Source organism: Portunus trituberculatus, chromosome 14 (assembly GCF_017591435.1).
Source record: "Portunus trituberculatus isolate SZX2019 chromosome 14, ASM1759143v1, whole genome shotgun sequence".
Taxonomy (NCBI): domain Eukaryota; kingdom Metazoa; phylum Arthropoda; class Malacostraca; order Decapoda; family Portunidae; genus Portunus; species Portunus trituberculatus.
In genome coordinates, this window is record NC_059268.1 from 6,956,584 (window position 1) to 6,983,032 (window position 26,449).

Here is a 26,449-nt window from a genome sequence, read left to right on the forward strand (position 1 = left end):
TCAGCATTGGTTTTAGGGAAATTCATATATTTTCAATATTACTGAATAAACTAAAGATAATAGTTTCAAACCATCAATTCTACGAAATTACTGACAGTGCTATTTTTCTATATATAAGAGAACGACCAGTAAGCCGAGGTGAAATTGAGCCGAAACGCAGTGAGCTTGGCTCAGCTCAGCTGCTGGCTGCCGTACCCCATCAGTCGTCAGTCACCAGCAGTATCACTATCAAATTATCGTCAGCACTGCAGCTATGGCTAGCTCACTACTAAGGCGAGAGTACTACCGGGTGTTGAGGAGAGTGCTGCTGCCCTCCACCAGACATGTAAGGCTGGGCTGTGTGTGTCAGTGCTGGTGCAGTGCCTTGTGTACATGGCACCGGCAGGTAGAGTGGAAGGTGCAACTGGCAGTGCCAGTGTACTCAGTGCAGGAGAGGATAAAGTAGATCTGTAGTGACATCAAGGTGCTATAGGCTCACTATGACACTCATGTATAACCTTACAATGCAATGTTTACTTACTTAGTTTACTTAAAACATAACATAACATAAATAATAGAATAACAAAGGGCCACCAGGGCCCATCTAGGTTATCCTGTATCAGTCGCACAACGACCTCGTCATCAGTACTTAAAGACACTTACAAGTACACAATACAAAATATACGCATTCTAAATATTTGGCCCATTAACAGGGCTAAGTCCTGCAGCGAATTCCTCTACAATCTGTGATCCCCATACATGGGGATCACACATAGTTTACTTATTTGGATCTAGATTCTAGAGTGTCTTCCTCACAGTTGTGGTGGTCCACTGCTGCTGCCAGTCAGAAAGTCCCTCTTTAGAAATGCCATCTGGTCTGGCACAGAGTTAGAGGCTGCCCTGCAGTAAGCCGTCTATCATGGTATGGGAGGCTCATCTGGCAGTGTTTGCAGAAAGTGGTCCAGTGCCTTCTTGAATCTGGACACAGGGCAGCCTGTTGTGTCTCTGACATTTTTTGGCAGGGCATTGAAGAGTCTGGGACCACTGTATGAAAGACTGTAGGTGAGGAGGGTCTTGACTCTCCCTGGGGTAGAGGAGGGGAGGGCACATCTCTCACATGAGCGGCCTGAGCACTTGCTATTCTTGATGATGATGGTACGGTGAGGCACTTGCTCCTCCAGTATCTTTCACACATATATGACCCTGTACCACTCTCTTCTCCTCTCTTGGGAATATAGTACCAGTCGCTGTAATCTCTGCCAATAGTTTAATTCATTCATGCCTCTTATTTTCCTGGTGTAGGCTCTTTGTACTGACTCCAGCTCTTGTAAGGTTGAGTATGCACCTACCTCACCTTCACAAAACCCCATTGTATACATATACCGGTATTGCAATATTATAAAGTAGCAGAAAAATGCCAACTACCCTCTAACCCCAACAAGTTTGGGGACCTTTGGGAATGCGGGTTTTTTTGGTGGGGTAAGACAAAAACAAGTATTTTCGGTGCAGTAAGTTATAAGAAACTCACAGAAGACTCCTGGAAGAGGCCGGTTCAGGCCTGCAATTCCAGCTCTGAATGACATTTTCCAGATCTTGTGGTGATGTGGTCAAACTTGTGACCGAGGCTCCCTATTTTTTCAGTATAATTAAACCTATGCTCTTCATTTTTCCATATATTGTCTAATTTTCTTTCTAACTCTTGAACTGATTTAGCATTTATCACACTGTCTGGGAGGCTGTTCCAGTTATTCACCATCCTATTACAAAAGGAATACTCCTGATGTCTAATCATGCTCTTTGCTTAAATTATTTTCTTTCCATGACCACGAGTTTGTGATCCTTCCTGCATATTAAACAAGCCTTCACATACATCTTTGTCATTCACTCCATTGATCATTTTAAAGGTCAATGTCAATGTTGGTAGGTCTAGTTTCTTCAGCTTTCTTCATACGAGAGATCCTTCAAACCCAGTACTAATTTTGTTGCCCTGTGCTGAACCCTTTCAAAGGCCTCCACATCCTTCTTCATGTAAGGACACCAAACTTGATTGGCATGTTCCAGGTGTAGTTGAATCAGAGCCACATACAAAGATTTAAATATTTCCTCATCCATGCTAATGAATGTCTTTCTTATTAATGCAACCATCCTATTAGCTTCATTTATTTTTTTCTGCAAAATGTACCTTGAAATTAAACTCTTCTTCACTCATAAATCTTTCTCTACTTTAATCTGGTTCAAATCTTCATCCGTAGTATATTGAAACATACCTGTACGTATCTGTTTTACCAATTCTCAAGTTGCATTTCTTTGGGTGAAACCTTAATAGCCATTTCTTTGACCATTCATTCATTCTATTGAGATTTGTAATTTTCTACAGTCCCTCTCATCATTCATCATTCTGAATACTTTGGTATCATCCGCATACAAAAACATCTTGCTATTCAATATTATTTCTGGAAGGTCATTGATATACATAGAAAATAAGACAGGACCAACCACTAACCCCTGAGGAACTCCACTTATCACTTCCATCCAGTCTGAACTTGTACCATTTACAATTACCAGCTGTTGTCTTCCTCCAAGAAAATCCCAAATCCATTTCAAGATACAGGCAACTCCTGCTTAACGAAGGTTCACACAACGAAATTTCACTACAACGAAGGTTTCCTCTCACTACCATCTGCTCGTTTAACGAACACTAAACTTGCTTTAACGAAATTTTATCCAGGTAATTTTTTCCAAGTTTGAAAGCCCTGCTGTATCACACAAGCTAACAGACTTTTGAATACATCAGCGCCTCTTGTGGACAAAATGCGCACCACTCACTCCCCCTACTTCATAACAATGATAGCGTCAGCAGCAGCTTGTCTTCCCTCGCTCTAAATGCCACCAAAACGCCCTGCAATGTCACCTAGCGTTGCTAAGAAGACCAGGAAGTCTCTTACTCTCGAAGTGAAGCTGGATATTATTCACAGACATAAGAGAATAAAGAAAACTAATAGCAATGCTTCCCACCATGGCTTGACTCCATCTACTGTCTACCATTTTCAAGTCAGCAGACTCTATTAAGAAGGTTGGTGAGATCATATCTTCCTTGCAAGCTAAAAGAACAACTTGAACTCGTGGCTCTGCAATGAATAAAATGGAAAGCCTTGTGAAAATGTGGTACATAAGTTTTGTATGTGAGACAATGATGCGCCCTTTGTTTACATTCCACAGGTTGCCAGCTAGCGTATTTCCCGCTCCACTCTCCCTCCCTTCATAAATTTAAGATCATCAACATTATTAAGTTACTTACATACATATATTAGTGTTCATTATAATGATTTAGTCTTAAATTCAACTATTTAAATGTTTATCTTCATAATTTTTACTTTCATTAAACCTTTCACTGTACTATGATGCACTGTTGCTTCGTTTACTCTCAATGGAAGCTCAAGTCAGGGGTTAAACTTGTTATAATTGGTTCTCAACGAAATTTTGCTTAATGAAGTTTTTTTTAGGAGCATAACCCCTTTGTTAAGTGGGGGTTGCCTGTAATACCTCCTATAATGAAGCTTTTTATTTTCTCCAGCAATTGTCTGTGAGGCACCGTGTCAAACACCTTCATAAAATCACAATAAGCGACATCCACAACTCCTCCTTCATCTAATATAATTGTCCATTTTACCATTACAGTTATTAGTTGAAGCACTGTTGAACGTCCATTTATGAAACCATATTGCTTCCTTGTGATAAGCTCGTTTTTCTTAAGATTATTATTTATTTTTCTTCTGATTATGATCCCATTGATTTACAAATTACACAAGTCGGGCTAACTAGTTTATAATTTTCTGGGTCTTTTCTATCATCTCCTTTCTTGTGTAGTGCCGTAATATTTGCAGACTTCCAATCCTTGGGCAATTTCCCCTGCTTTATTGATAAATCAGATATAATTTGTAATGGACATGCTATTCGTTCTTCGCCTCCTTAATTATCTTAGGGTGAAAACCTTCGGGACCTGGTGCCTTGTTCCTTTTTAAATTATCAATAGCGAGTTTAACATTTTCGAAGTAAGTAGGATTTGTGTTAACATGGAAACATCCTTTACCCTAGTGAACACTGTATTAAAGAACTCCCCTAACACTGTGGTTTTCTCTCTATTACTTTGTGTTTCTGCTGTTTTTCCTTATTCATATACAGATTTCTTTTACTGGCTGCAGTTTTTGTCTCTGACTGTACATATTTCCAAAATATTTTTGTATATGATTTAACATTTTTAGCAATTACTTTCTCATTACTTTATACTGTTCTCCTTGTTTCTCATCTAATCTGATTGTTAATTATTTGTCTGTACTCCAAATCCACCAGACTGTACTCTCTTGTGATGCTTTCTCGTGCTTTTAACTTGGCAGATTATGTAAACACGGTAGTAAATGTTAGGTTAGGTAAGAAACTATAAAACAAAGATATTTCCTCTGACAGTAGATAGTGATTTATTTTCCGATATGGTATGAAATTTTTTATTCATTGTGTTATTATGATTGCAGAGTGTACTTTATTGGTGTATTTTAAGTGATTCTGGTCATATATTTTCTGTGTTTTTGGTGATTCTGATAATCAACTTGCTGGAAAATATTTGTTTTCGTCTTACCCCACCCAAAAATGCTGCACTCCCACATGTCTCACTTGTTTGGAGTAGACACAAAAGCATGGCTGAGAAGAAATCCCAAGTCACCAGTAGCATCAAGAGGGTTGGATATACAGTCAAACCTCGGCTATTGTGACTTCGGCTATCATGTTTTAATGCTATCGCGCACCCATGAAAAGCTGCTAAAATTTCATTATCTCAACCTCAGATACCTGCTATCGCGCGCCCCGCCATGACGTCATGGAATATTTGAGCGCTCATTGGCCAAAACCGTCTTCTCGCCAAGATCAATTCGGCTATCGCGTTTTCAGCTATGGCACGGCTATTTCGGCCCCAATTGGGCGCGATAGCCGAGGGTTATGTATATATATATATATATATATATATATATATATATATATATATATATATATATATATATATATATATATATATATATATATATATATATATATATATATATATATATATATATATATATATATATATATATATATATATATATATATATATATATATATATATATATATATATATATATATATATATATATATATATATATATATATATATATATATATATATATATATATATATATATATATATATATATATATATATATATATATATATATATATATATATATATATATATATATATATATATATATATATATATATATATATATATATATATATATATATATATATATATATATATATATATATATATATATATATATATATATATATACACACACACACACACACACACACACACACACGTGATGAAGAAATTAATCAGTACGGTAATTAGACCAAGATTGGAATATGCTGGGGTGGTTTGGTCCCCTTATAAAAAGAAGCATATAAGGAAGTTGGAGAGATTGCAGAGAATGGCAACAAGAATGGTTCCGGAATTGGCAGAAATGACCTATGAGGAGAGATTAAAAGAAATGAATTTGCTTACTTTGGAACAAAGAAGAGAAAGAGGAGATTTAATACAGGTTTATAAACTGTTGAACAGTCTGGATGAAGTGGATAATGAACAAATGATGTTGAGAGAGGAAAATTTAAATAGAACTATGAGATCGCATAGTAAAAAGATAGCCAAGGGAATATGCTTGAAGGATGTGAAGAAATATAGTTTCCCACAAAGATGTGTGGAGGTGTGGAATAGTTTGAGTGAGGAGGTGGTGTCAGCGAGGAGTGTGCATAGTTTTAAAGGAAGGTTGGATGTGTGTAGATATGGAGACAGGGCCACACGAGTATGATACCCAGGCCCTGTAAAATTACAACTACAGTCAACCCTTGGCTATCGCGACTTCGGCTATCGCGTTTTATTGCTACTGCGCACCCATGAAAAGCTGTTAAGATTTCATTATTGCGACCTCAGATACCTGCTATCGCACGCCCTGCCGTCATATGACGTCATGGGATATCTGAGCGCTCATAGGCCAAAACCGCCTTCACGCCAACATCAATTCGGCTATCGCGTTTTCGGCTATGGCGCGGCTATTTCGGCCCCAATTGGGCGCGATAGCTGAGGGTTAAGTGTAGGTGAATACATCTAGATGAATACACACACACACACACACACACACACACACACACACACACACACACACACACACACACACACACACACACACACACACACACACAATAGGTTTTGTGAAGGTCTGGAAGGAAATAGATAAGAAATAAGGTGCTGGAATTAAACTGGACCATCATGATACTTATGAATTTAGGTATACCAGTATGACAATTCGGAAATATTGCAAAATTTGGATTGCATAGATGTTATTATGCAATAATGCTAATACTCGTATTCACCAATATACAGAATATAGCTCCTTCTGCCTCAAAAGTACATGTAGGTAATGGGACTTGCGACTTTATGACCACAGCTATGACTGGTATGTCTGGCAGTGATTGGTAAGGGAGCAAAGTGAAAGTGACACTGTTTCTGTGGTAGTTGTATTGTATGATGGTTTCCTTATTTTGCCGCTCCTGTACCATGTAGTCCACATTACTCATTGAGCCACATGAGCAGTAGCACGATACAGCACACTTCTTTGTTTGTGTCTTGGAAACTTTTCCTTCAAAATATCTCAAGATATCTTGAATTAGAGAAATGTAAGAATAAGAAACAGTACAATGAGTAGAGATATACTTCAAATGGTATAGCTTAACCAAGACAGATGTAAAAATAGAAAGTAGTTTGATGTGTAGAGATGGTATTAAAATGGTATGAACATTTAGAGAAACTCTTACTATAAGAATATAACAATGTCTTCAGAAAGATGAAATTACAAAATTAACTAAAAAACTTTGAATTTTTCTACAAACTTGTATGATGTGTAGAGATATGCTTCAAATGGTATGGCACAAGCAGACAAATGTAAAAACAGATATGTAGTTTCCTATCAATATTCTGCTAATAATTTACATTATTTAACATTCTGTAACTTTGAAGGAAAATTTTTTAGCAACTTTTTTCATCATCTTTACAGGCCTGCTGGACTTTAATGCACATACCAACAATTTCTCCTACCTGACAGCTCAACATTGTGTGTAATATAAATCTTCCGGTTCCCAACATGTTATGAATCAGTCATGTGGGCTGTTAAGTTGAAAAGTTAGTTTTCAATTTTTTTTTTTTTTTCCTGACACTAAGATAAATACTAGTATATTCTTAGTGTAAGTTGTGACAAGACATATCAGTGATTCATTCCTACATTTTACAGGGACCACCCACTTTTTTGTTGGCTGGGGTGAAGCACTGCTCTGTTTACACCACTGATCCCATCAACCACAAGGAGCCCACCTTCAACAAGATCCTTGTTGCCAATCGTGGGGAAATTGCATGTCGTGTAATGAAGACTGCAAGGAAAATGGGAATAAAGACTGTTGCCATTCATTCTGATGTTGATTCTAATGCTGTAAGTTAAGTAAATCCATCTAGATCACTATAATTTTTTTCCTACTTAAATGCGAATGATGCAGTTCAAGAAGACTAGTTACTGTATAGCTGTCTTTCATTTGGATCACAATATATATATATATATATATATATATATATATATATATATATATATATATATATATATATATATATATATATATATATATTTTTTTTTTTTTTTTTTTTTATTATTATGGATGATTTGAGTGTAGCTTAGTTTTTTTTGTGGAAATTATAGAAAATAGGGATTTTTAGAAATTGATTTCAATCATTAGTTATTACTTTAATTTACTCTAATTTTTGTAGCAGCAAAATATGATTGTTGTAACTGTGAGAACAAATGTTTATATAGACGGCTTCATTTACTGGGATTCATGTGAGTGATGAATGCACTGTAGAACTGCACACATACAAACACATGTGCTTCTCCAAATGCTTTAATTTTTCTCATTGCCCTTTACTTCAGCCCCATGTGAAGCTTGCAGATGAAGCAGTGTGTGTTGGCACTGCACTGGCCAGTGACTCCTACTTGCGCATGGACAAAATCATTGAAGCCATTAAGCAGACAGGTGCTCAGGTGAGGCAGATGTAGATTCATAATTAATTGGATGTTAGTTAGACCTCTTCTGAATTAGATAAGAGAAAATTGTAAAAGTGATAAAATTCAAACTTTTTTATTATTTTTTTCAGGAACAAAGGTGGAAAAGATTTAATTCTGCTTATGATATTTTAAGAAAAGTAGTTCAAGCAATCATTGTAATTGTCTGTTGAATTATATCAGGTGCATGATGAAAACTGTATTTTGGAAATATCGCCATGAGTTATTCTTGTCACATTTAGAAATATGAAATATAAAAAAAATATTGAGTAGTTTGGATTTATGGATCCATTGTAATTCCTGTAGGTGCCTGATTGCTTTTATCATCCTCATTGTTGTAGACCATTGTGAGGATTGTTATAAATTTTAGTGATCTCTCTTCATCAGGCAGTGCATCCTGGTTATGGCTTCCTGAGTGAGAATGCTGAGTTTGTGCAGAAGCTGGAAGATCTAGGAGTGGCTTTTGTTGGGCCTAATGCTGCAGCTATTGTTGGAATGGGAGACAAGTTGGAATCAAAGAGACTGGCAATGGCTGCTGGTGTTAACACTATCCCAGGTGATGCTTTACATTTTTCTTTGGTTGGATTTGGAAAGGTGCTTACTTCATTTATGAATTATTATTTACTGAAATATTTATCTTGCGTGTTTGGATGCTGTATATCACAAATTTCAACACTATTTGGGTCATCAGATTGGCAAACATGCTATTAGTTTGCATACTCTCCAAAGAAATTGCATCTGCTGTTAAATGTTTGTTACATCTTTTTGTCCATTTCTCTTGCATTCATCTTTTGTTATTCTCTCATTCAGCTTTCTTGGATTAGTTCTTTCATTTTGAACTTGTAGAGTTCTACAATCCTATTTATTGAACATTCTTATTATTTTTTCCTTTTCTAACACATTCACATTCAGGTTTTGATGGCATAGTGAAGGATGCAGAGGACTGTGTGCGGATCAGTCGTGACATTGGATACCCTGTGATGATCAAGGCTTCAGCTGGAGGTGGTGGTAAGGGCATGAGAATTGCCTGGAATGATGATGAGGCACGTGACGGATTCAAACTATCTAGTATGGAGGCAGCATCAAGCTTTGGTGATGATCGTATTCTGGTGGAGAAGTTTGTAGACAATCCAAGGCACATTGAAATACAGGTAAATTGGAATCAAAGATTTTCACCATATAAACTTTCCACTAACTGTCCATCTTTGGTGTCTCAAACTGAAAAGTATTCGGATAGGTAGAGATAGAGGCTGATCTACAATCACTATCCTCTTCAGCTACATTTCATATGGAAATAAGGTGTTAGAGAGACAAAGATAGGTAGGCAGTCTTTTTTTATAATGATGAATATTGAGTTTGGAAGAAGGACTGAATTACTTAAAAAGATTAATATAAGTGCTTTATCTTATACTGTTTGGCCTTTGTTCCACAGGTGTTAGGTGACAAACATGGCAATGCTATTTATCTCAATGAACGTGAGTGCTCCATTCAGCGCCGTAACCAGAAGGTGATAGAAGAGGCACCAAGGTGAGATGCAGTCACACACCTTAATTTTTAACCTTGTATTTTGGCATACGTTTGGCAGGTTATAACTAGAGGGATGTATTAAAAGTACGAGTTCAGTTGAGGTTTGTATTTCTGATATTTTATGATGAGTGAGATGTGCTATATGAATGCCATTTTTATATATTTGGCTATGTAAGCTGATAATATCCTTCAGTCTTTTGGATTTTCTTCAGTGTTTGCAATGTACATTACATTTCTTATTCATTGACAGCTATCACTGTTAGTTATATTAGCTCAGAATTGTCTTGATATATTTATTTGTTTATCTTTTTGTTCTTTGTTGGTATGATTTTGATAGAGTGCTTTATGTTGATAACAAGGTAACAAGTGGTGAGTGGACTTGAGGGGATGCAATGCTGTAGACTGCTGAAGGAAGAGTTATGGTGTAAATGAAGTTTATATATAGATTTTATCTGCACTAAATTTGAATTTACTCTTGTAAAAAGTTTAGAAATATATCCAGGGATGCTGTAATGTTTAGTAAAGCAATGTTGTATTCTGCAAGTCTCTTTTATGACAATTTGCTTGCAGTGTGTTTCTAGATGAAGCAACACGCCAAGCTATGGGGCAGCAGGCAGTTGCCCTGGCCAAGCAGATTGGTTACTCCTCAGCTGGAACTGTTGAATTCCTTGTAGACTCTAAGAAGAACTTTTATTTCCTGGAAATGAACACAAGACTTCAGGTTAGTTACTATTAGATGTCTGATCAAAGCTTATTTTCTTATTATTTATAGAATATTATTATAAGTTATTTTCATATATAACTGTTATTCATTATTCTGAAGTATAATTTGATAACTATAAGATGGACTGTCAGTTTAAAAGATTTTTTTTTATTACTGAATGAATTTGCTCCAAAAAAAACAACCAATTTAAAAAGAAGTAAAAGCATTATATTATGGAAGTGTTGCTTGTCCTAGAAGATAATTTTTATAGGAAAGCTTCCCAAGAAGCCAAAAAAGTAGGGCTTAGGTAGACAAAACTGATTGCTTTTGTTTTCATTTGATGAGTTCCAAAAACTTGCCTTCTTTAGTTTATCATCCATCATATAGAATGTCATTAACCCCTTTGCACCGGATGTTAAAAAAGCCTGCCTCAAGAAGCCAAAAAAGTAGGGCTTAGGTAGACAAAACTGATTGCTTTTGTTTTCATTTGATGAGTTCCAAAAACTTGCCTTCTTTAGTTTATCATCCATCATATAGAATTTTTTTTTTTTTTTTTTTTTACATTACAAGGGCACTGGCCAAGGGAAAACAGTGTTGGAAAAAAAAAAAAATCCCGCTGGTTGCCAGGCCCTGTTTAGAGGAAAGTAGGAGAAAGAAAAAACCAAAAAATCTAAAAGGAGGGTCCAGTTAACGTAAGAGGTGTCTTGACACTCCTCTTTTGAAAGAGTTTAAGTCATAGGCAGGTGGAAATACAGACACAGGTAGAGAGTTCCAGAGTTTACCAGTGTAGGGAATGAAGGAGTGAAGATACTGGTTAACTCTTGCATTAGGAAGATGGACAGAATAGGGATGAGAAGAAGTAGAGAGTCTTGTGCAGCGAGGCCGCAGGAGGGGAAGGCATGCAGTTAGCAAGTTCAGAAGAGCAGACAGCATGAAAACAGCGGTAGAAGACAGATAAAGATGCAACATTGCGGCGGTGACTTAAAGAATCAAGACAGTCAGTTAGAGGAGAAGAGTTGATAAGACGAAAAGCTTTAGATTCCACCTTGTTTAGTAAAGCTGTGTGTGGATCCCCCAGACATGAGAGCCATACTCCATACACGGGCGGATAAGGCCCTGTACAGAGCAAGCAGCTGGGAGGGAGAGAAAATGGACGAAGACGCCACAGGACACCTAATTTCTTGGAAGCTGATTTAGCAAGAGTAGAGATGTGAAATTTCCAGTTTAGATTTTTAGTGAAGGATAGACCGAGTGTGTTTAATGTAGAGGAGAGGGGAAGTTGAGTGTTATTGAAGAAGAGAGGATAGTTGTCTGGAAGGTTATGTCGAGTAGATAGTTGTAGAAATTGAGTTTTTGAGGCATTGAACAAAACCAGGTTTTCTCTGCGCCGGATGTTAAAAAAGCCTGCCTGTATGATATACGAGTGGTAGTGCTGCGCCCCCGAGCACGGAAAACTTGTGCAAGCTTGTCATACTTGTCGTCTTTGTGTATTATGCTGCTATTTTTAGTCACTATGTTGCCTTCGAAGAGGAAAGTGGACGCTTCTCTCTCGGAGAAGAGAGAGAGAGAGAGAGAGAGAGAGAGAGAGAGAGAGAGAGAGAGAGAGAGTGAGTGACATTTGCTAATATTAGACACAAGCGGGACGCATGTAGCTTATCTTTCGAGAGGAAGAGGGGGAGGGAGGGAGAGGGAGAGAGAGAGAGAGAGAGAGAGAGAGAGAGAGAGAGAGAGAGAGAGAGAGAGAGACATTTGCTAATATTTTAGACACAAGCGGGATGCATGTAGCTTATCTTTCGAGAGGAAGAGGGGGAGGAAGGGAAGGGAGAGAGGGAGAGAGAGAGAGAGAGAGAGAGAGAGAGAGAGAGAGAGAGAGAGAGAGAGAGAGAGAGATATGGGAACAGTCTATGCCATTGGGTAATTTTAGACACAAGGCTTATCTTTTGTGATTGGTGGAGACAAGGATGGTGGGAGGAGCACTAGGATTTCAAGGACAGCATACGGCGTGTGTAGTTGGTATCCAACACACTATACGGGACAACTGAACTGAAGAAAGTTCAGAAAAGAAATATGGCGTCTATGTAAGCGTCACCGTATTTGCTACTGGGGCTTCATGACGCCCACATAGGCATCACCATAGTGAAAGGGTTAACAAGAAGTAAAAACATAAAAATATAAGATAATTTATGATTAATCAGGAATGGATCAATTTTCATGTTTCTAATTCTGAATTCCCTTCTAGATTTACTTAATATTTGTTTGGCAGCATCACATTTGTCATATCCTCTTTGTCTGCAGGTGGAACATCCCATCACTGAGTGCATCACTGGTGTTGATCTGGTCCATCAAATGATCAGAGTTGCTAAAGGTATGTGTTCTGTCCTTTTTTTGCATCTCTCTCTCTCTCTCTCTCTCTCTCTCTCTCTCTCTCTCTCTCTCTCTCTCTCTCTCTCTCTCTCTCTCTCTCTCTCTCTCTCTAATTGATTTTTTATTTTGTATATTAGTAGTACTTCAAATTAGCAGCAAGTCAATCAACTATTATCAGATGCAACAATCAATTGTATTAGAATATACTGAGATTTTTTTTCCTTGTACAAATGCCTGCAGATAGTGGCTAAGCTACTAAGTGTTGAGGAAAGAACAAGGAAAATATTATGCTGCAAGTGATCATGTTTTAGCATCCTAAGTGTCATTAATGTGAACTTTGTCTTGCAGGTCACCCTCTGAAGTTGTCCCAGAATGACATTTTCATCAGGGGTTGGGCGATTGAGAGCAGAGTGTATGCTGAAGATCCATTCAAAAACTTTGGTCTTCCTTCAATTGGGAGACTATCTAAATACCAGGAACCTTACACTTACCTAAGGTGATTTGAAGCTTGTTTCAATATTAGTTACTGAATATGTTTCCTCAGTTTAGGTTTTCTCATTTTTCCTTTTATATATATATATATATATATATATATATATATATATATATATATATATATATATATATATATATATATATATATATATATATATATATATATATGGGTTTTTTTTACAATTTTTAGTTCTGTTCTCATTAGTCTTACCTTTTATCTCCTTCCCTTCTCTTTTCTAACTGTTCTTTTTTTGTTTCTCATATTTTCTTTATGTCTCCTTGATCTTGATTTTTCCTTTTTCTTAGCTCCTATCACTAGAAAGGATGAAAAGTATGCTAAAAAAAAATGTAGTAACATTATTTGATTTTGTGATATGAGTCATGTCAGTCATTATAATGAACCACTTTCACTAAACACCAGAAAGGCAGTATGCTGTATTATCAGTTGAGTCATGTCAGTCATTATAATGAACCACTTTCACTAAACACCAGAAAGGCAGTATGCTGTATTATCAGTTGAATACCTGTTCTGGAGTTAAATGAGAATCACAAAGGCTAAAGGATTCTTAAATAGCACAGCCATGACAATTTGCACACATATAGTATAGGTAACAGCTTACTAACTACTCTCTTAAACATCTAATCAGGTGAGATGTGACAGTGGAGTGGAGGAAGGAAGTGAGATCAGCATATACTATGACCCCATGATCTGCAAGTTGGTCTGCTATGGGGATAACAGGGAGGAGGCTATTCAGCGCAGCATTCAGGCATTAGATGCTTATGTAATTAGAGGTGAGAAATGTTTGTTTACTCTATGAGTCTTGCATCACCTTACATGTGGAACTGATGGAGAATGGTGTTCATCAGTTCCATGGATAAAACTAGCATTAGAGGCTATGTAATAAAATTATTTTTAATGAAATTTATTTATTTATTTATTTATTTATTATTATTATTTTTTTTTTTATGTGGAGGCCTATAGCGCCTGTAGGCTCACTTGAAGAGAGTGTAGGAAGCGCTGTTCAGCTTCCATCCGTTAGTGGCGCAGGCAATTATATTTATAATGGTACCCATATTAGGGCCCATATCACCACCTAAGTTCATCTTGGGTGTAACCACCTAGAACCTGGGTATCATGGTGACATGTAGGTAACTTTAAACCACTTGACAAATGGCAAAGTGTTTAAGGCAGTACGTGGTGGGATTCGAACCTACGCGTGGACGTCTGCCCGATCCCACGCTCACCACCTTATCCACTATGCATCTGCCTGCTAAGAGAAGTGGTTTTGTCAATCTGAAAATGATGTAAATGAATTGGAGAATATGGTCTCAGAGAAGTTAAATTAGCAATGAACATATTAACTAACATGGCATATAAAGTAGCTAGTGTTTGACCAGTAGCATTCAAGTAAAAAATTATAAGGGGTACTCAGGTCATGTGACATGTAAGTAGATATCATGTAAGTAGATCAAAGACTGGGGGCCCCTTCAGGGTATTTTAGACAGCCAAATTCACGAGATCTACACCTTTTCACAGCATAGCTGTGTGCAGTGACTGATTGTGTCAAATCTGTTGGAACCCATGAAGCCCTTGCTATCTTGGGCAAGTTGGGTGCCCCAAACAAATGCTTGGTTTACCTGACTGTAAGGAATGCCTCTGTGTTTGACAATTCTTTATTTCCACAGATTGTGTAAGAAGCCCTTGATGTATGTCCTTTTTCAAAATTTGTGGCATTTACATGAAATATTAGAATAATTATGTGATATCAAGCACCTATATTCCACAAATATGCTGAGTAGATTAAATTTCAGATAAAAAATATTTTTTGCTACCTGTGTTTCTGTGACATGTTATTATGAATGAAACTAGAAATTTTATCACCAGGACTATTAATAAACTGTATTTGTGTCACACATGCATGATCGGTTCTGTGCTTCAAATTGAAGAGCTATTCAACAGTTTCATCTTTAATTTAATGTTACTGTGGACTGCTATTCTCTCTTCACCCTTCAAGCAACTTATTCTTTACAGATGAAGTATCAGGTTAACATATCACCTAAGGAAGGGCATTTAGTGTTAGATGTTCTTTTGTTTTCTTTTATGTTTTTGTATTGATTATTTTGAGGTACAATCAGCTCCAGTGCGGGTTTAGCTGTACTAACTGAGTGCACAATGTACTATCTGTGTAGTACTACGCCTCAGGGTATCGCTGAAACATTTCATTAAAAATGAGGCCCCACCTACATAGGAAACACTATCCTCAAAATAGAATCAGCACAATAGCGCAGTAACCCTTACCTACAATCACAATAGCACAGTCACCCCTACCAATAGGAACCAACCCCCATTCCCGACCTCCCTACATCCCGTTTTCTATCTCTGGGAGGTCCCTCTCCTGATAAGAAGATGCCATTCCATGTTTCAGCGCTCGTGGTAGCCAGACCTACTCTCGCTAACGCCTGAATCGCCGGCTCTTAGAGCTGGTGTTTTGTCTGGGTGTTTCTTTTCAGCTATTCCTCTTGCTATTTGTCAAGAATCTTGGATGAATGGATGGATTACACTGTGCTGTGCCCTTTTCATGTGTTTTAGTGCAGTGTGGTGCTTTTATTATGTGTGTTTATAGTGACCATATGGTGGGGGAGCCGGCAGGTGTTCTCGAATATTCTCGAGTGCGTTAGTGGCCCTTTCATTAATTGTGGGGCAAAGTGTTTGCTCATGGCCTCTGCTGTTTGGCTCCCTGTGCATGTGCAGTGTTTTTAAGCCACTTTTATGGCGTTTTGACGTACTTTGCGGTCTTTTGCATTGCTGAGTGTTGTGCGTCTCCTAAGCCCGTGTTGGGGGCGATAAGGTAGTGTTTTACGTGTGATATCTTTCCATTTCATCATGCCTACTACCAAGTGCCAGTTTTCCTCTAATGGAAAAGGGTGCGCATACAAATTTTCATGCGATGGCCGTGACTTGTGTGTGCCCCATCGTCCTTGTGTTTCCAAGGACTTCTTGTTTGACATTGACAAGTGTGAGAAGTGCCGAGAGAATGTGAAATTCCTCCAATCTGTGGGCAAGGTGGATAAGCTTTGCCTCCAGTACACTTCGCTGCGCCGATCGTGGGAGGCGGTGCAGCGTTCGGCCAAGAGGAAGGGGATGCACTCGGTCTGGAAGGACGAAGCCTTCCGCCTGGCTTTCATGGGCTGTGGCTCTCGGACAGCGGTCCCGTCTACCCCGTCCTCTGCTGGCCGCTCCTCCCCCCCTTGTCGGTCGTGGAGGAGCCGGTACCGGGGCCATCTTCGGTACTTCACGATCCCGTGACCGGGGATCCGTCTCCAGTGGTGCCGCCTTCCGCTCCCCCTGGCCCCCTCGGAGCCTCTGCCTCCTAACTTACACGAGCTCCTCTCGGGGATTTTGGCCCATCTCACCTCTGCTGCTCCTTTGCCGTGCGCCCAGTCCTCGGCTTCTCCTCTGCTGGCGGACCCTCATCCTGCTACTCCACTTTCCCTCTCTAGTCCGGCATCTCAGCCGTATGGGGTGAATTCGTCCCCTGTCTTGGACGGCCCCCCTTCGGAGGAGGAGTTGGAGCCAGAGGCTCTTCCGGAGTCGTGGGCTCCTGTGCCTCCAGATTGGCAGGTGTCACAGGTCGCCGGATCGGCCATCTTACTCCGCCGAGATGGGGCCACCCAGGGAGAGGCGGTTCCAGTGCCTGGTCAGGAGGTGTGCTGGGGGACGTCGTGCCACTCTCCTCTTCCATCCTGGCATTTCCGTCCTCTCTCTCAAGCGGCCCAGCCTACTCCTACCTTGCCGTTACCGACCGTGGACGAGGTCTCGCGCTCCCTCTCAGTCCACTCTTTGTTTGCGGGCCTGTCTCCTCCTTCCCTTTCCTCCGAGGGTGAGGAGTTGACGCGGTGCTCGATGGGCGTGTTATGGACGGCGGGCCAAGCGGACCAGTTCCTTAAGGTGGCCAGGGACTGGTGGGATCAGTTGGTGGCACGGGCCCAAAGTGCTCCTGTTCCCAGACCGTCAGCTAAGCCCAAGAATCCTCTACTTCCGGTCGGGGACTCTCTGTACGCCTGGGTGGGAGTTTGGCTGTCGGCGCGTTCTCCACCCTCAGGCTCTCTCAGCCCACTTAGCCTGCGGGAGGCAAGCTGTGGCTTCTCTGCCATCTCCAGCGCAGTCGCCCCTTCTCATGGGGGATCCGCTGGGTGCTTCCTTTGGGTCTAAGCAGACGGTGGTGGATGCTCTCTCACGGTCCCTTCAGGTTGCGGTGGTTTACCGGGAAGCTCCACCAGGCCGTGCAGGCTCTGCGAGAGCGCGCGCTTCATCGTCTTGGGCAGCCCCTCCTCGATACCAAGGCCCATTGCGCTTCCAGAGGACCTCCAAAAGATTCCTCCCCTACCCGTCAGCTTCTCGCCAGGCCCAGTCCTCTTCACGGGATAGGAGAGCTCCGCTGGGTTGGGATGGCGGTTTCTCTACTCGCAGGGCTTCGGGCTAGCCCTTTCAGACTACCACTGCAGCACCCCGGGGGTCGTGGCGGTGACTCTCCAGCACTGGGTCGCCTGTCCAATGCGGCCAACAAGTGGCCAGTTGGCATGTGGGCAAGCAGGGTGGTTCGTCGGGGCCTCTCCTGGGAGTGGGCTCAAGGCCGTGCCCTGCGTCTACAGATGCCTCCTCCCTTCTCATCAACATCGCCTCAGCTCTCAGCAATATTGCAGGAGATGCTCCCCCAAGGGTTACTGGAAGAGTATTCCAGCCCTGTCTTCCTGTCCCGTCCCTTCTTGGTCCCTCGGCGGGACAGGCAGGACCCTCGACTGGTTGTCGACCTTTCTGCTCTCAACGCCCACATCGAGTATCATCACTTAAGGATGGTGACCCTCAAGCAGGTCAGGGAGTCCCTTCTTCCACACTCTTGGCTGACCTCCCTGGACCTCGCCAATGAATATTGGCATGTGCCAATAGGTCCGCGTTTCCGTTCGTACCTGGCAATGCAGGACCGCTCCCGCGTCCTGTGTTTTACAGTCCTGCCCTTCAGTTTGAACATCGCACCACGGGTCTTCACCAAGATCACGAAGACTCTGGCATCAATGCTGGCGGACGTCAACATCAGAACTATAATGTATCTGGACGATTGGCTTGTCCAGGGGTCTTCGAGGGAGGAAGCCCGAGCTGCAATCGCCAGGACCGTCTCCATCAGCGAATCCCTCGGGTTTCACTTCAATATCCCCAAGTCTCATCTCAAGCTCACTCAAGATCTGCAATGGCTCGGCATGTGGTGGGATACTCGGACTTCTACCATCCGCTTGTCCGAAGACAATCGGAGGAGGGTCCTGCAGCGGGTCAGGAGGGCCTCCTGGTCCACCACCTTCACCCACCACATGTGGACGAGGCTCATGGGGTCCTTGACGTTTGCAGTCCAGGTGACACAGCTGGGACCTCTGTGGTACAGGAGGCTCTGGTAGGAAGGCAACAGGGTGTTTCCGCGGGCGGCCCCGCACTGTCTGTGCCCGGTTCCACCACACCTTCACCGGCTGCTGCGTCAGTGGTTGTCTCTGGGCCTTCTGAAGACTGCGGTTCCTTGGAGGCTGTCAGTGCCGCAGCTCCAAGTCTACACAGACACTTCGGACAGTGGTTGGGGCTTCCAGGCGTCCGACGGTCGACAGGGCCGGGGACGCTGGGAGCAGGCTGACGCGCAGAGGCACGTCAATGTGAGGGAGTTGACGGTGCCTCTGCTTTTCCTTCAGCAATAGGCGGACCTCCGCAACTCCACGTCTACTTCTACATGGACAACGTAGTGGCAGTCCAGTGTGTGAAGAGGATGGGCTCCCCCCGGTAGATCTCCCTCCTCAGGACATCCAAGGCCCTCTTCAACCTGGCAGCGTCGCGCCATCTTACGCTGTCAGCCGTGGACAATGTCTGGGCAGACGTTGTCCCGCAGCGATACTTCCTCAGTGGAATGGTCACTCGACCCGGACGTTTTCACGGATCTAGTGGAGTTGTTCGGTATGCCTGAGGTGGACCTGTTTGCAACATCGAAGAACCATCAGCCCCCACAGTACATCACCAGGAGCGTGGTCATGGCCACGGGAGGGCCGGACTCCTTTCTCATGGATTGGAACACTCCTTGGGCCCCATTGTGCTCCAGGCATGGATGGAGGGACATCACCACCACCCCCCTCTGCCCTGTGGAGTCCTTGCGACGGTATGTTAGGTCGACTTCAGGTCCCCAACATACCCGTCTGTTCATCTGGTCTGACACTCACAAGCCTCTATCCAGGATCCACATCTTGAAGGTCCTTTGCGGGGTGATAGAGGAGGCGGATCCAGGACATGCACCAAAGGGGCACAAAGTGAGGGCCATGTCGGCCACCATGGCTTTCCTTCGCCACTTCTCCTTGGACCAGATACGGGAGCATGGACAGTGGGCTTCGGACCGCTCCTTCGTAGCCCACTATCTGGATCACACACTGGAGGAGGTCCCTTGCACCTCTTCGCCTCCCGAACCCTATTCTTCGACCTGACGGGTCAGAGTCTGAGGGGGGGATGGCAGCGTCAGGGGAGGTCGTCGGCCACCCTACGGGTCTGGACCTCACCACCATCTTACACGGCAACGATGCGGGACCTTTTCCCTACCCTCCGGTAGAAGGAGTCTTTGCCGCTTCCAGAGCCTCTCTTACTCCTCCCGGCCCCCCTCTCCGACCCGACGGGTCGGACTTTGAGGGGGATGGTAGCTTCTGGGGAGGTCTGCGTTCACCCGACGGGACCAGACCTCACCCCTCCCAAAAGTTGCCTCAGCTCTACCGGACCGTCTTCCACACACCGGTCCAGGTATGCTGCTCTCTCGGACCGTCCTCACTCTGCCAGGTTAGAGGTTCACATTACCCTTCCCTTTCAGTATAGTCTGGCAGCGGATCCTTCCTCCACTTGTGATGCAGCTAAACCCGCACTGGAGCTGATTGTACCTCAAAATGCGATGTTTGAGTTACCGAACTATTGTTCGAAAACATCTATTTTGAGTGAAACAGCTCCAGTGCGGGTGATCGGGTCCCTCTTCCACCGCTTCGCTCCTTCCCCCGGTCATCCTTCGCCAGACTCTGTTCTCGCGCTTCACATGGAACGGCATCTTCTTATCAGGAGAGGGACCTCCCAGAGATAGAAAACGGGATGTAGGGAGGTCAGGAATGGGAGTTGGTTCCTATTGGTAGAGGTGACTGCGCTATTGTGATTGTAGGTAGGGGTTACTGCACTATTGTGCTGATTCTATTTTGAGGATAGTGTTTCCTATGTGCGTGGGGCCTCATTTTTACTGAGATGTTTCAGCGATACCCTGAGGCGTAGTACTACACAGATAGTACATTGTGCACTCAGTTAGTACAGCTAAACCCGCACTGGAGCTGCTTCACTCAAAATAGATGTTTTCGAACAATAGTTCGGTAACTCAAACATCACATTATCCTGCATTCACAGTAAGAATAATGTTGGATAAGTAAGTGATTTCATCATTCTTGTTGCTACCCAGACCATTTCTGTTCACTTCAGGAGTCACGCACAACATCCCACTCCTGCGAGACATTCTTACAGAGGAAAGATTTGTGACTGGCAACATTTCCACCAACTACCTGCCAGAGGTGTATCCAGAAGGGTTCAAGGGCAAACAAGTCTCACCAAAGGAAAAGGTAAATAGCTGGAATTTATTGTGGAGAGCCTGATAAAGGCTAGACTATCCTCTTTACCTGCAGACTCAAGAACATGTTTTGCTCTTGTCATGGTCAGTTAACTGCAGTTATCTGTTTCTAAACACATTACTTATAATTGCAGCAGAAGGGTTTTGTTAATCCATGAAATGAAAATTTTAGAATTTCATGAAATAGTATTCCAAGATGGTTCATTTGTATGTGTAAACATGAAAAGTCCTGGTAAGAGTAAAACCACCTTGACACTTCATTTGGCATAAACAGTTTCAGTCATGAACATTTCAGAGCAGGAGTTGTGCTGAAAATGTCAGGTGAAGATGAATGATAGTAGTTGTAAATATATGATTTGGACAGTATAATGTACATCTTAATTAATGGTGGCTAAAAAATAATTAGGATATTTGATGTAATTTCCAGATTGAACTGACTGCCATTCTAGCTTCTGTGTACCTCAAGAATGAATTAAGAAGCAGAGTGTTTTACAATGATCAGAGGAGTGCTGGGAATACCAAGCTGCCAGATTCGTGGGACCTAGCGATCAAATTTGGCGAGTGGGAGGTTCCTGCTCTGCCAGACTCTCTCAGAACAATTTTGAGGTATTTATGCTCAGACGAGTTATCAAGGAATACATGTAGTGGATGATTTGGGTTACATTTACTTTATTTGTATTCTTTGCCTCCAAACTATTTAACATGATATTTCTATCCAAGCATTTTATGCATTATTTGTTTCTTAGTTTGTATTTTGGTTGTCTTATTCTTTTTATTTCATGCTCAAAGGATCCTCTTAAACTTCTTCAATCATGTCGAGGTTGAGATGATTTTTTTTACACATTTTATTTTTACATATTCAATGTTGTTTTGTATATTCTTTCTTTAGATATTAATGTTTAGATTAAATCTGATTATACTTATCTACTTTACCTCCCTGGAGGCTTAGCATGTATAGTGCTTATCCATTTATCACTGAAATTTTGTTAATATAAGCTGAACACATTCAATTGTTTAGGCTGCTTCTTGTCTGTGAAACAGGTCCAAGATGTATTCATAATTTATTATCATGTAATGCTTAGCTCAGCAAGTTTATTCTTTGCTTTTATAAGATAATTTGTTATCATATAATGTTTGGCTCAGCAGATTTCTAGTTGTTATGTAGAACCTAATGAACCAGTGAATCCTTGATCTATCTGCATCATCACACTCAAGTATTTCTTTTTTGTATGCATGTATATGTTTGTTAGGTAGAATTGAATTTGTACTCACATGCATGTCTCCCTGAAAGGTGTGCTATTGTCTGTACACACCTCAATATTGTAAAGCCTATCCACCTCTACCTTCTAGTTTATGTATTGAGCAGGTAATGTTTTCCTCCAGGTGACTGTTGATGGCACAACAGTTACTGTTGATGGACAGTTTGATCTGGCTTCTCCACTCATTGAGGCCAACGTTGATGGTGCACATGAAACTGTCCAACTAATCAAGTTGGGACCAGCTGGAGATGTTAGAATAAGGTCAGTGTTATGAAGTATTTACTCTTAGTTAAAAACTTAAGTACTTGCAAGCTTTAGAGTAGTTGAGAAATTACTGCAGGGAGTCAGATCTTTAAATTAAGTGCCTCGGAAGGACTGTAGAGACTTATTCATCTGCAGAGACATTATAATAGATTTTGAAATTTCTACTCCAGTATAGTTTTATTTCTTTTCCTATTTCTGATCTGATGACTGGTAGGACCAGATGCAGGCTAACCTCCCATATAAACCTCAAGACTGTGTCCCATTTACACATGCTTTCACAACTGCTCTCTTTTCATCCCTGACATATATACACTATCATTCTTTCTCACCTCACAAGTAGTAATTGGAATTTACAAAACCCATGATAGAATTTTTTTATTTACTTTTGTTATTTTATTTTATTGTTTTCATTTGAGTATTTGTGTGTATTCATTCATTTATTTATCTCTATTATTTATTTATCTTATTTGCTTGTTTTATTTTGTTTACTTACTTATATATATTCATTATTTTCCTGTTTTTTGTGCCATAATCCAAGGATTAGGTTAAATGTGGGCCAGGGAATGGCCACAATACTGAGGAGCAGGAGTGAATTAATGTATGTTGTTGGGTCATACTGTGGAAGTATGTTGTCATCTGTGCTATGCCTAAGTTCCAGGGATATATTAGGATAATTCATAGGCCAGTGGGGCTAAGACAGTGTATGAATATGTGCTTTTTCTGGCCTATCCCATGTGGGATTGATTGCCAGCTTAATAAGTAGATAAATAGGCATTCCTTCTCCCAGTTAGTTTTGCATGAAAGAAACATAATTATAGTGTCAATCTTTTATCATCAGGTACAAAGGGACAGCATTCCAGAGTCAGGTGTTGACTCAGGCTGCCCATTCCCTCTTGTCTTTAATTCCTGAAAAGCCCAAGGTATGTCACAAATATTCCCTTTTTGATAGCCAAATTATGAGTACAACTATGTTGGATAATGAAAGTCATGAAGTTCATACATTACTGCATAGAGTGTGATTGTAAACAGTGTGAATTCTTGCCTGATCTAGTTGACCTTGCAGCATTTATGAGAATCATCTATAGGTTTATTTTACATGATATTTGAGGTATTATGGTGAAATTTCATAACAAACATAACTGCTCAAAATCCTCATGAACAGATGGACCAGAGCAAGCAAGTCTTGTCTCCAATGCCCGGCCTTGTCAAAACAATTGCCTGTGCTCCTGGTGATATGGTGGCCGAGGGACAAGAACTGTGTGTTATTGGTGAGCATTTCTTTCTTGTATTTTCCTCATGTTTACAGTATATGTTCTTTTCTTTTATATCAACTGTGAGAGCTACCTTGTTACTAGTATATTTATGTTTTATGTATTATGGAAGTTGATTATAAACTTATTGTTCAAGCACCAGAATTCCTTCATACCCTAAGAGGAGAAAAGAGAAGAGTACTGATTTTCATTCTCCATGTTGCACAAAAATTGGCTGTGTTGCATAACAATAAAACTGCCATACACATCTATATGGCACCAGCCCTTCATTTTTTTTTTTTTTTTTTTTTTCTTTTTATACCATGTGGGCTTTCCACGGGAATTTATGGGCTTAAGGGGATACTCTTTGTGGTACCTTCTATCTCAAAGCCCACCTGCTAGGAAACCATTGCCCCCGAGTGAGGAACCCCAACCTACTCTCGGACCATGGACAGGATTCGAACCTGTGCGCTTGGAGACCCCTCGGACCCCAAAGTGCGCATGGTTCCACTGTACCACTCGGCCCCTAAACACTCTCTCTCTCTCTCTCTCTCTCTCTCTCTCTCTCTCTCTCTCTCTCTCTCTCTCTCTCTCTCTCTCTCTCTCTCTCTCTCTCTCTCTCTCTCTCTCTCTCTCTTTACCAGTCACCACAGCATTTCAAATATTTACTCAATTTTTTCCCTTCATGCATCCTTGCTGACTCCTTTTCCAGCTCCTTCAGTGTTTCTTCACAGTCAGTAACCATTGCAGAGTATGATATATAAAGAACAGCAGACTTGGATTCCCCTCACAATAATCAGTTCTCTATAGACTCAAACTTCTGCTGGACATACGTATGTTCACATCCCTCATAAACTGATGAATATTGAACAACTAAGATGACACAAGGCACAAAACTTATCAGACATTCATTCTATTACTTATACATAATTTTTTTAATCTCTTTTAAATAACTTCTCTTACATTTTGTGCCTGAAGATCAGTGTAGTGTTATTTAGAAATACCAGTGCTGTGAAATGACAACGTATTAGAACTATGTGTTTCAGATTCATCTTTCACTTTACGTATCTGACATAACATCTTGCTTTCAACAGAGGCAATGAAGATGCAGAACTCCCTATCAGCTGCTGCTAGTGGAAAGGTGAAGGCTGTGAATGTGAAGGCAGGAGACACTGTAGAGGAAGAGCAGGTGTTAGTGGAGTTGGAATAAATGATCAGGGAATTGGAATGAACACCTGCAAGAATACATGATGAATCTGAATGTAATTTATCTTGGTGTATTTGGTTGTCATTGCATTGAAAATATTATTTAACCATATTAGATCAGTACAAGATGGGTCATAGAAAAGCAGGAAAGAAAATAGTAAATTAAAGTTGAGATTAAAGAGCTTTAAAAGTAAGACATTGTATCTTTCTTTTATTTCAAATGTACAGTTTATAGAGGAAAGGAGATTCTGGGCTCATCCCTTATATGATGAATGCACAGTATTATCACCTGCATTCTTCTCTAATGCAGACGTTAAGTATTTTCACTCCACACGTCAGAGCATCAGTCTTCCTCTTCATCCCAACATTTTTCTCCTGAAACAGAGGTCTACATTACAAATGTTATTCTTGTTATACTGTTCTGAATTAATTTCTTTGCTTTAGTTTGCTTCAGCAGCACCAAGTGCTGGGAGTAAGTAAAGTTTGTTCAAAGCACCAATTCAGATGACTTATATAAAAATGTATGGTAGAGCAATTTTTACTTAGAATCTTTAATGTTAGCTGTAGAATCTCCATGGCAATGTGGCAGTGTCCGATGTCAATATAGAGATATTTGTCTACAATTGTAAAGTTGACATAAATTTGCAGAGTGAGAGGCTACATCTTGTATATACAAAGCCATTCCATGGAAGCCTTTTTTTTATTCTTTAATTTATGTAATATCAAATTTATATTGTCCAGTATTATAAAGTAGAATATTTTTTTATTCTTAGATTGTAAATTAAAAGCTGATGATGCATTATTTAAATCAAAAATTGAAAAATTTGTATGAAATTAAAAGCTCGTGTGCAGCTTGTTGTGATAACTTTTGAATAAAGAGATTACTGGTAAAATACATCTATTTCATTTATTTATTCTCTCTCTCTCTCTCTCTCTTGGATGAAATAGTGGTGTATATAAACACTACCCAAGACCCTTGAAAATTATTGCTGAAGAAATTACTGATCAGGCATTTGATTTTAGAGTATTCAGTGGTGGCATGCTGTCTCTCTCTCTCTCTCTCTCTGTGTGTGTGTGTGTGTGTGTGTGTGTGTGTATATATATATATATATATATATATATATATATATATATATATATATATATATATATATATATATATATATATATATATATATAACTGGGTAGGTAATTTATCAATTGAATCATTATGTCCCATATTTCATTAATCCCTTCAGTACTGGCCCACTGGGACACATTTTTACCGTGAAAAATTTTGAGTATGATTAGATTTTATTTACATTAGGAAGGGTCTGTGGAGGTCAGTTAATGGCCAGGCTTCAATACTTTAATCCCCACAACGTTTTTAAAGCTGTATAAAATCACCAAATAGTAACTAGAATGAATGAAAACGTGTCATGGTATTGAAAGGGTTAACGCCAACTAATTAACCTACTTACTGAATAACAATGGATGTTATTTGAGTAACATCTAAATATCACCCATTGACAAATTTTATCAGTAGCTTTTAATAAG

General features: G+C 40.5%; 1 protein-coding gene across 1 annotated transcript; it reads left to right on the forward strand.

The window, feature by feature from the left end:
• The first annotated feature begins 147 nt into the window (after positions 1–147).
• LOC123503429 (propionyl-CoA carboxylase alpha chain, mitochondrial-like) lies at positions 148–25,806 on the forward strand. Its single transcript, XM_045253193.1, is given in 18 exon segments — positions 148–325; positions 7,360–7,554; positions 8,044–8,154; positions 8,563–8,731; positions 9,088–9,326; positions 9,608–9,702; positions 10,273–10,423; positions 12,701–12,770; positions 13,118–13,249; positions 13,252–13,265; positions 13,912–14,056; positions 20,790–20,926; positions 21,362–21,540; positions 22,226–22,235; positions 22,318–22,454; positions 23,296–23,377; positions 23,620–23,725; positions 24,802–25,806. Coding segments are annotated over 18 exon segments (2,160 nt in total). The 5' UTR covers positions 148–253; the 3' UTR covers positions 24,918–25,806.
• Positions 25,807–26,449: the final 643 nt, after the last annotated feature.